Raw genomic sequence first — 11,677 nt, 5'->3', positions numbered from 1 at the left:
CTGAATGTGAATATATCCTATCGCTGTGGTTGACCTGGGATGGTCATAACGATGCTTGAATGAATACTCAGACATTTGGAGAATTTTAAAGGAAGAGTGTGCTCCAGGGACATAAGTGATATTTGTGAAGACTGGAAACCGAGCGAGTAAATCCAGTCCTGACGAAACATCTGACTTATCTGGGTCAGTGTAACGCTTATCAGTTCAATTTTCTAAGCACAGACGCACATTTGGAAAAACTGAAAAATGGGTTCCAATATCAATTTTTTCTTTTTTTCCGCCTTGACAAAAAAAATTTGATATTTGAACCCATTTTTCTATTTTTCCAAATGTCCGTTAGTGCTTAGAAAATTGAACTGATAAGCATTCCACTGACCTAACTGGTCTAAATGTTGTTTTTGTGAAAAACAAATATGGTGATGAGGCTGTCAAAGTGATGCTTGTGTCACCTTGATCCCTGACAATATTGACAACATTACCTCTGTCATCCATGCCCTAAAAATGGCTGACGGACAAGCCCATGGGGAGCAATGCTGGTTCAATTGTTGATCCCGTTTACATTTGGCATTGTGCTGTGTTTCTGCACCTGTGCCCTGACCTGCATGAAGGCATTGATGTAGCGATGGATAGGTGACACAGTCACAATTAGAGCATCGGCCCCTATTGAAAGGCACTCCTGATCTTTTCCCGAAACCTGACTGGATCCCCTCACCACCTTCAATTTCATACCTCTAACAAGGCTCAAAATAGCACCACACTTCCGCGGTAGCATAATGAGGGTCCCTACATGTAAACCTTATACACAATTCTCAGAACGGTTTTATTAAAACTGGACTAGCATCGGATAATGTGCGTCGCCTGCTGCACACTATTCATGCAGCAAGTAGCATAGACACACCCCGCTCGGTTCTATTGCTGGATGCCGACAAAGCGTTTAGGTTAGGGTGGAATTTACATAAATACTATTGCAATGTAGCATGGTAATGATCTACCACTGCAACTGTAAACTGAAAGCAGCACTTTATGTACTGCGATATAAAGCATGATTTATAGGGCTTATATTTTGAGGACCCCTTTGATATTATTTATTTAGTTGATATTCATTTATTATAGTATGCAAACAATTTTGCTGGAAGTACGCAGTGATGTTGATTAAATAGGGTTGTTAAGAGGAGAACAAATATTTGAAAATCCACAGGCGTTGCAAAGGTAATTGGTTGTTTAAGTTTTGTATCCTGAATGGTAGAGATTTTCCTTTGGTACACGAGGATCAAAGAAGGAATGGGATTTTGTTTGTCCAGGGTAAGACATGGTTTTGATTTGTCATTTTCAGGTAAATGTTTTGTGTGAAAAACACCATACAGATCAAATTAATAATTAGCATTTATCTTGTACAAGTTTTTACTTTGATACTTAGAAAGAAATCTTTTAGGCCTTTATTTGTATAGGACAGCTTAAGTTGGTGACACACCAAGGACATTATCGGCTGTTAGGCAGTCTGGCGAGGTCAGTGACTCAAGTCTGTTCGGTGTGTCCCGTGCCGTCGTCAGTCTGGGGGGCTGTCGGCCTTCATTTTGGCCGACCTGACATGTTCAGTCGGAGGCAGGGCAGTCGGGACTCACCCGGAAATGGCAAGCGGAACGAGCGTGATTAGAGTCTCTCAAAATCTGATGAAAATCTTTTAAACTGACCTTTGTTGATCTGAAATGAAGACAGATTCAGCAACTGCACGGCCTATTTCTCGCTTAAAATGTTTTCAGTGAACTATTTTAGTATAATATGAGATCGTATTCTGAACGGCCGCCATGACAGTCTGGCTTTGAATTTCCGGAGAAAACAAACCCATGTGACGGGTTCGTCCAATCAGCTGCCGGTTTTCATTTCTTGGGCAACAATACAGATTAGCGCCGCCTGCTGTTATAGAAATGTATTACGTCTCATCTTTTTGGTGTGTTCTGGCACTTTTTGGACCAACACGAGGAGACTGATCATTTCAGATGGCTTTTCTGCTGAGGGTCGGCCGTCTGGTTGGTGTGTAACCACTTTTAGATTTGAAAGGGGAGAGAGAGGGGGAATGACATGCAGCAAAGGGCCGCAGACCGGAGTCGAAACCGCAGCCGCTGCGTCAAGGAGTAAACCTCTATATATGGGCACCTGCTCTACCAGGTGAGCTAACCAGGCGCCCAAGAAATCCTGCTTTATTAGAAAATTCTTGTCAGAGGTTCCATTGGTGGAAAGCAAGTGTTGAAATGCATGTTTGGCTTTAATAGCAAATATGTATTGTTTTTAACCACGTTCGCACATTTCCATGCACACTGTAAATAGCCTTTACAACATGGATGTCTAAACCAAATTGCATGGCAATCCATCCAATAGTTGTCAAAACATTTTACTCAAAACCACTTGTCAATCGGTGGTTACTTCGTTTGTTGGTCTGTCAGCAGGAAAATAAACTACTGGCCCAAACACTAGCTGGAACGGTGTAGCGGGGTCCTGGAAAGAACCCATTCCATTTTGGATCAGAACTGAAACCATGCCATTTTTGCTGTTGGAAATGTAGCGAGTTTGCAATAAAAACAAAGAGAACGAAGAAGTTCCATATATATATATATATATATATATATATATATATATGCCAGAATCTGCCTTTAGGGGCTTATCATAGTGGGGGGTCTGTCCTCCCCCAGGGAAGTTTTGAACAACTTCATTTCCTGCATTTGGATACACTTAATGCACCAATTTACAGTGGAAATATACTTTTATATTGTCTATGCGAAGAAAAAGAACACAGATGACATTCAACATATCAAAAATATAATGGAAAGTATGTTGTTGCGTGTCATTGGACATTTTAAGTGGGTATACGGAAATCCTGGAGCTTTCTTTAGTGAGTATACTGCGTATACCTGCGTATCACGTAGACTACACCACTGGATGGCAGATACATGTGGTCTTACTCTCCTCAAAGTAGGAAGGTCGGGTTGGCACGCACACACCACTCCGGGAGACGACTGTGGGAGACAGAAAGTGGAGACAGAAGGCCCAGCACCGACAAGGACATGCACTACACATGTATTTCTACACGATTCACTACAAAGTATCATGCAAATTACTACATAATATCATGCAAATCACTACAAAATATCATGCAAGTCACTACAAAATCTACAGTGTCGAGGATACATACACACTGTAACAGAGTGTCACCCAGTGCAGTCTCACCATGAGGAGGCAGTGTGTCGACACAGACCCAGCCTTGTACAGGATCAAGCTGTGAGCATACATAGAGGAGAGAAACCTATGTCAAAACTTCCATAAAAAGTATATCTAAAGACCACTTGTAAATGAAATCACAAGAAAATAATCAACCAAGGCAAATAACCAAAAGAAACAAAACGGTAAAATAACCGTAGAAAACAGTGACTGGACTGGTTCCCCTTTGAGAAAACAAACAAACATTAGTGGCCAGTCACAAAGTTACAAAGTGTCTTGCAAATAATTTATTAGCACATTAATAGTAAAATATAGGAAAAATATAAGCCTACTTTGCAAGGACACAAACTCCTATAGCACAGTTAATGCGGGAGGAGAAGTATTTTCTGGAGCTCTACAGCCACAGCAGCTCATTTGTCAGTGGTAAACTGAAACATACAAAGAAACAAGTTGAAAAACATTCTATAAAAGTAGCGCATGGCTTGCGGTGGCATAAGCAACACAAAAAGGGTAACATTTAGCTGAAATATTAATTGCTACCACATATGGCTAAAACAACCGATAGGCATCACCGTCAATCTGCCCCAGTTCACTCCTTGAAGTACGGGAACTTGTGCCTGGCTATCAACCTAGTGGGACCAAAATCAGAAATCAACCTTAAGTTGTACTTGCTCCCCAAATTACCGCAGCCAAACATTTTCATACCTGGAGAATCAGGAGAATCCACACAAACGCAGTGCGCTCAGTGAGAGGCAAGGGGCCTAATGATTACACCTGGTGAGCTTTTTATCACTTCCTGAGTGGCAACCGGTCACATGACCGCACGCACATATTGGTTACACACATACATACATACATACATACATACAGTAGTTCATCCTTGCCTCCAACTACGTCACTGGATGCAGGAACAGATTTTGGAGCTGTGAACTGCCGCTTTCTCGGTCAATATAGCATACACTGAGGAATGTATTGCTTCAATCAACACTGATTGCACAGCCACATAAAAAGTGGCCATCTCTATAAAATACATATTGCATAAACCCAAACAGGCAATTTTCTGTTTTTTGCCCCTTCATCACCGTTTTGTGATTGACCGTGCGATTGGCAACTCTAAATTGCCTGTACAGTAAAGTGTGAGTGTTTCATATAAATAGTTAACAGTGTACCCTGCCCCTCGCCCAATGTCAGCTGGGATTGCCTTCAGCCTCCCGTAACCCTCTAAAGTGTAAGTGGGTATAGCTAATACATAGATAGATGGATGCTTTAATTAGTTTGATAATTTTATTTCAAGGTTTGAGCAAACATTTTCCATTTCTTGTTGTATATTCACATCATAAACATATTTTTTGATATTGTAACACTGATTACAACCATATCACCCAGTCAGTGTTAAAGTGGCAGGTGACTTTTTCCTCACAATTTGTGACTCTTGTAGCTGGTCTACTGATCACGTAGGGTGTCATAATGTTTTTCTGCCCATATTAGGCGAGCGACGTGTATGTCGTTGTCAATATTATTCTGGTCCCAGCAGTACTCGGGGGACAGCAGCCTGGTTGGTTTGTGAAGCCAAAAGTACTTGTTTAGATGACTCTCATCGTGCCACAGAGCCTCCACATCATTTAGTTTGTCCTCCATGATACCCAGAAAGCAGTGATCTGCCAAACTCTTCACATGTTCACACAGGCCTCCAAAAAGAGCAGCATGGTAGTAGTAATCTCCGTATTCCATGTAGGCTTTGGATTTGGGGTTTTTGTCATAGCTCCACATATCCTTTGGAAGTTTGTAAAAGTAGGCATGTACCAAAGCTACAGAATCCCCCAGAGCCTCGGAGCCAAATCTTCCCTTAAACTCCTGATCCACATCTAAGCAGAAGACGTAATTGCAGCGGTGACGAATCTCTGATTCTATGGTATCTGATATTGTTTTCATGCGCATCATAGAGATGTCCTGCCACCTGGAGTGCTTTTCCACCTGGATAACCTTCAGGCTTCGCTGAGGACCAAGGTCGATGTGTGGTACCTTGTCTGGTTGATCCGTGAACACGTAATATGTCACTTGTAATCCCAACATGAAATGTCGTTCTGCAGAGATAAGGAAAGTCTTCAGGTAGGCATCCAGGTACCTTAGGTAGAGAAATAGAACAAAACATTTTCATGCTATTTTATTTTTTTTATTTGACAAACTGTTATACATGTGTTCACATCTGCTGACCTTTTAGTCCGATTAAACATTGGAGCCATTAGTTGGTGCCCAACCTCTGTTGTCGTCATTACTCTAATACTGCAGGTCTGCTGTCATGTGTGGTATGTTTGCATTATGGTTTTCACGTAGATGTGCACGTGTTTTAGAAAACAAAAGCTGTGTTCATTCATTCATTCACTCACTCACTAACTATTCACTATATAGTGTTTATTAAAAAGTGAACTATATAGGGAACGACCAAACGAGATTTCGGACACTCACTGAAAATATTGTTGCGTTTGTGGGAGGCTAGAAACTAAAGCCCGCTCCATTTTTCCTTTTCCGTTTTTGCGGGTGCAGCTGCTGCTTCTCCTCTGGAAAAACATGAACTCGTTGCATTGTGGTATACGGGAGGAAAATGTAGAGTACATCATATGTACACTCAAATTAGCTGTGCATTGATGCATGGGTATTTTATAGCGGACTATATAGTGAATGAGAGTCCCCGCAGAGAAATCGAACACCACCACAAAATGGGGAACACACTATATAGTGCACTATTTCTGTGATAGGGAACGGTTTCAAACACAGCTATTGTCTTTGCCTGCTTTGATGTGAAAATAGGCAAAAAGAGGGATGACATTTGGTCCCGAGCCACGTGAACACAACTGAAGGAAGAATGAATTTAAATGTGAAAAATAACCATAGCTTCTCTTCTACCATCTAAGGAGAAATAGTGTGTGTCATTAGGTTGAGCCTAAATGTTATTCTCCTCTCACTCTGCGCCACAGTTTGATAATCAGTTGTAACATAACGCCAAATCTTTCAGCAAAGTGCTACCAGATTCAGAGTGAAGTGCTAGTGTGAAAGTCCTGGTATTATCACAGTCAGCGTTTATGGAGAAACATACTTTCCCACAGCAAACACGGTGAGGGCCACAGATGACTGGTTTTGGATGTGCATTTGGTCATAAAGAATGGGGTCAAACATCCCCTCCCAGATGATAGGAGCTTTCCAAGATGTGCGTGTTTCAACCCCCTGTCTGGCTCTGAAATGGAAGATGAAAACAGATATATGTTGAACAGCCATATGAGGAGGAGATTTATAGATTTTCAACCGCTTCACCGAAACCTGGTTTCGAAGCCCATCCCAGGTACACCACACCTGCTGGGCTTCCAACTCCTCAGAGCTGACCGCCTATCAAGGAAAACTAGGACAGGTGTAGTCTCACTTTGCCAGACCTTTTCTCCACAGTGCTGCGAAGGAGGGTCTGGCTAGTCTGCATAGCATTCCTGGATGGGAGAAAAAACGTGCTCTGGTGTATTGGCATTTCTTTAAACCAATCACAATCGTCACGGACGGCGCTATGCACTGGTTAGAGCCACGGTGCCGCTGCAAAATAGTCTCGGTAAGGAACTTGTTTTGGTGGAACATACACGTTCAAAAGGTTGTTTTAGTTGTGCAAAAGAAAACTCAGATTGGACAGATAGTCTAGCTAGCTGTCTGGATTTACCCTGCAGATATCTGAGGAGCAGTTAACCATAGTCCCCAAAAAAAACGACCGGTGTTTAAAATACTAAACCCAAAGATAGCGGAAGGTAATGGACATCCGGCCGAAAAGAGTGAAATCCGGCGGAATTTCCGGCGGCACCTGGGAAAAAACCACATCAATTCAGGAAACCTCTCCACTGTAAGGAATCATGAAACATAACTTTAGACCCGTCACACCCTGGAAAAAAAACCAACCTGTATCAACTTCTCCCCTCTGGCAGGGACCACAGAACATTGTACGCTTTAAGTGATGGTTCGGAGTAATTTCACCCTAGGGTCCTTTGCACCATGACCTCTAGCCAAACACCCCCCCCCAGAAGCTTTTTTCACCTGGGTCGAACATTGGGAGAGTTAGCGTAGAGTAGCGTTATCAGCTGAATAGCTTAGCGCAGGGGCTAATGGATCCGAAGTGTCTCTTAACATTACCCCACTAATAATGCCCGAAATGATACCAAACGTCTACAAGTAGTACAAATAGGTTATGCTCTCATCAAACGATGGATTGGAAAGTTTGTAAGTACACCAGAAGTTTATGTAAATAACACTTGCCTGCTGGCTTCTGCTCTCTGCTTCGGTGTTTGGCTCGAAGTCATGGTGCAAAGGACCCTAGGGTGAAATTACTCCGAACCATTACTTTAAACAACCAGGCACAAGATCAGTTTCTTTCCACATGCCATCACTTTGATGAGTAGGGAGTTTTGTTTAGACAGACCGACATTTGCAGTTTTGCTTATTTAAAACTAATGTACTTGCACTTACTACTTGTTGTCTGGAGTTTGTACCTTCAAGGTTGAAAGCACTTAGTCAAATATTTGGGTCCTGCCCTACAGATCGCTTACCTATAGTCAAGCGTGTCATCTAAATTGATGCTCTGTCTTATTTTGCCTTCACCGGTCACCTCACCAGTCCCCAGCAGGTTGTCCTCAGGGATGAGGCTCGCTAAATACCTAGTATAGAAAAATTACCATCACGAGACAAGAATAAAATCATACTGAAGTGACATGTGAGCCAACAAATTTGCTCACATGTGCTTTTCAATCACAAAAATGAGGACTTTGTTTACTCACCGTAAATATAAGGAAGTGAAGCTGACAATGATCAACACATGAAAGCAGAGGATTCCAGCACTTATTTCCTTGAGCCCACTGAAACGATGCAAAAGCAAACAAACACACCTCAGTTCAATCTATACAACATATGGTTATTTACAACATACAGCGCTTGATGTTCTACTGTGCGTGCAGAGATACGGCCAAACAGTATGAGGAAGGAAGACTAAAGTGGCTGTTGGCTTAAGAACAAAGTGATGTCAAGTTGTGTGAGCAAATCTGATCTTTGATTTAATTAAAGTCACAGTTACTAAAAACACTCTAAACCAATTAAAAAAAAACAAAAAAAAACAACAACATGGAAGAAAGTATCCCTAGTGGCATTATAACGACAGATACACAGCATTTAAAACTTAAATAGGAAAAACGCTGCATGTACAGAAACAATGTACCCAGCTACTCTGGATAGTCCACAGACAGGGGTGGATTAAGGACCCCTAAACTAATCTTTGTGTTGGGCCCCCTCTTATTCATCACTTTACCCGAAAAAAAAAAAAAGTTAGTTAGTGCCATGCTTGTGTGCTAGGAATATTACATGATACAGGCAGACTTGCGTGCACTCACAAATTGAGATAGCCTTTACTATGAACAGCAATGCCACAGAAAAAGGCATTCACAGAGCATCTGTAAACTGGTAACAGCTTTTAGTTGTTTTAGTTCTAAACCAACAGAAACAACCTCTGCAGCAGGACAAAACACACGGTTTTGTTTCTTTAGGTGATCTTGGTGTCCTTAGATGTTGTGCTTTTAGTTTTTGCTCTCGGTTATCAGATGTCGTCATTAGCCTCTTTGCATTCCATTAGCAGTGATTTGAAAACCAAACTGGCCTCTTAAACCTCACCACATGATTTTGCTGTTGGGACGGCTGATCGGGTAGATGTGGTCTACCCAATCAACTGCTTAACGTTTTGAATATAGGTTATCAGCCAACAGGGTTCACGTTTTTTGCTCTCAAGTAAATTTAAATAAACCACATTAGTCTGGCCAACCTGGGTCCCTGGGCTGTCCAGCAGCTTAGACCAGCCTGTGTATCAATCCACACCTGTCCACAGACCTAGTTTCGTACATCTTACCACAGGAAAATGAATAAACAAATAAAATAAAATATATAAGATCAGTTCACCGGGTTTTGGTTAAACGTCGCTGCATTTTCCAGGAAACAAACTCTCGCAGGAGGGGAAGGTATCCGTTGCCTGGTGAATTAAATGACACCTTGAACAAAAGGAAAAAAACAATACTGCAGTGAAACCAGTTAACACAACAGCCCACCAGTTTTCTTTACCCATGGTCCCTTTTAGCAAACATGGCATGAGGACGACAGAGGAGAAACTCAAGTTGTTTGAGGTGCACACCAAAAAAATCACACTTGGGCTGCGATTTTATTGATTTCATGAGTAGAACACATGACCAATTCGTTTTAAAATAAGTTTTAAAAAAATTGGAGAAAAAAAAATGACGTGACATTCATGACAGTGAATTAAAATGTGCGTTGTTTACAGGGCGAAAAAAAAGTCCCTTTGGAGGTTATAGATAAACAAACTTATTACAACAGTCTAAGGGAGCCTCAGTTTTTTTTCTGCCAGAGACACTGGTGCTGATGATGACTTACCTGCGTGCGGATGGATTAATTTTTTTTTTTTCAGGTTTAAATGCAAAGCACGCCAGGGCATTAACAGGATCAATGGCGCTTGAGAAACTTTTTTTTCAAATGGCCAAAGTGACTCCACTGCAGCAGAGATCTCCCTCCACGTGTCACACTTATCACAGGTAGGGGTAAAGATGGACGACGCCTCTCTAGTGCCTCCCACTTCTGCGTGTCATTATTAGTAGTTCCACTTCCCCTCAGCAGTCAGCCGTTCATATCACGTAACAGCGTGCGTCGCATGGATGCCGCAGTGAGCAGAGTGATAGTGGTTGTGGCAGGAGCGGGGGATTAAAATGGAACGCACCTGCCCTGATTCAGTTTTTTTTTTTTTTATTGACAAAATTCATCAAACAAAGAATCACGTTCACCCCCCCGAACGTAGCAACACGTTTTTTTTTTTTTGCTATAGGCTACAAATATTATTTATAAAATGTATTATTAATGTAATTAGGCCCACTGCTTTTTACAAATCATCAGAAATACCCGCAGACTCATTTCAATGAATCTTAGAACCTGCAAGAGTTTGTGATTTTGAAAGTTTGTTATTGGTATCATGGTGGCTCGGAACTATTATTGCTACGGGTTTTATATTATCTTGCAAAAAACAAATTCCTTCCATATGTGAATGGGAATAAAGAAACCACATAAGTACAACAAAGTAAATATTTATTGACACTAGTCTACATACACATACATATTGCACGTTTCAGTAAAATATTCAGCTATCAATTTGTTTTTATTAAGAAAAAAGACATTTTTCTTAAAAGCCGAAATGTATAATTCAGTTTATTTATTTCTTTTGTGGTCAGCAACCAGAGTTTTCCTGATTACTGCCACCTAACCGTGGATGTATTTTCTTGCACCAAATGCATAACTGCACTGCATTGTGGGTGATATCCTCACCTCTAAGCTGCATCTCTTGACCCTTATTTGATAGCTCCTCGACTCCTCGGTCCTCTGCTGAACCGGAAGTTGTTCTGTCCCTCCTCGGTGAAGGCCGTCTCAAAGCTCTTATTTCTGCCCCAAGCAGCAAGCATCGAGGAGGGATCATCGAGGAGCTATAGCCGAGGATACACGAGAGCAGCCTTCACGGAAGCCGTGCGGCTGAAGGAGTTGCTAACTTCGCCCATACAGCTGACAAATTCATGTGACGCTTCAGAGGAAAGGACATCTCATTCCCCTAAAACACATTTGCCCGTTTCCTCTCTCCTCCGATGATTTCCTTGGAGTCGGGGATGCAATTTAAGGGCTATGGGACGTACCATTTGTTCACTTGCTCCCTCAGCCCTCTGAGGGTCAATCTCACCAAGTTCGCTTCAGTTTTTCAGACAAATGGAACAACTCTGGCGGTGGGGATTCCCCCAAGGGCAGGTGCTAAGGGGAAGTGATTGAGGGCATGTTTCACCCGTAGACTGTAAAAAGGTTGAACTACTAATTAAACAGTACAATAGTAATGCCAAAATATCCCTGGTGAGAATTTGCATGAATGGCAAAGGAATGTCCCGCCTTAATTTGCCTTACTCTGACTTAGTCTGCCTCTAATTAGCTAGTCTCACATTGCCAGACCTTCCTCCACAGCGCTGTGGAGGATGGTCTGGCTAGTCCACACAGCATTCCGGGATTAAAGAAAATCGTGCTCTGGTTTATTTATTTTTGTAACAATATATTTATTGTTTTGCAAATAGAAAACATACAGGTACAGGGACAGTAACGTTATGAACATCCCCCCTCCCCCAACAGCATAAACATAAAAAAATAAAAAAATAAAATGGAAATAAAAATGGATGAAACAAAATCAATACTGGTTCTGTTTTTTTTATTTTATGAGAGACATGCCAGCTTCCATAAGCGGCATTTGGCATTCCCACATGCAGTGCAGTAAAGTGCCAACACTATCACTACATTTAGTACAGCTGTCAGGAATGTTAGGGTTGTAGCGATGTAGTTTTACAGGTGTCACATAAGTTCTGAATAA

General features: G+C 41.7%; 1 protein-coding gene across 1 annotated transcript; it reads right to left on the bottom strand.

The window, feature by feature from the left end:
- Positions 1-4,459: 4,459 nt before the first annotated feature.
- Positions 4,460-9,960, bottom strand: LOC120556422 (N-acetyllactosaminide alpha-1,3-galactosyltransferase-like). The gene is made up of 6 exons (XM_039796031.1): positions 9,667-9,960; positions 9,181-9,269; positions 8,016-8,093; positions 7,788-7,895; positions 6,308-6,445; positions 4,460-5,338 (listed from the first exon to the last, which is right to left on the bottom strand). The coding sequence occupies exons 2-6, from the start codon at positions 9,204-9,206 to the stop codon at positions 4,657-4,659; spliced, it is 1,032 nt and encodes a 343-aa protein (XP_039651965.1). The 5' UTR covers positions 9,207-9,269; positions 9,667-9,960; the 3' UTR covers positions 4,460-4,656.
- Between the last annotated feature and the right edge of the window lie 1,717 nt (positions 9,961-11,677).

The sequence above is a fragment of the Perca fluviatilis genome, chromosome 3, assembly GCF_010015445.1.
Source record: "Perca fluviatilis chromosome 3, GENO_Pfluv_1.0, whole genome shotgun sequence".
NCBI lineage: Eukaryota > Metazoa > Chordata > Actinopteri > Perciformes > Percidae > Perca > Perca fluviatilis.
Note: the sequence above shows the minus strand (reverse complement) of the source record. Positions and strands in the feature narration are given on the sequence as shown.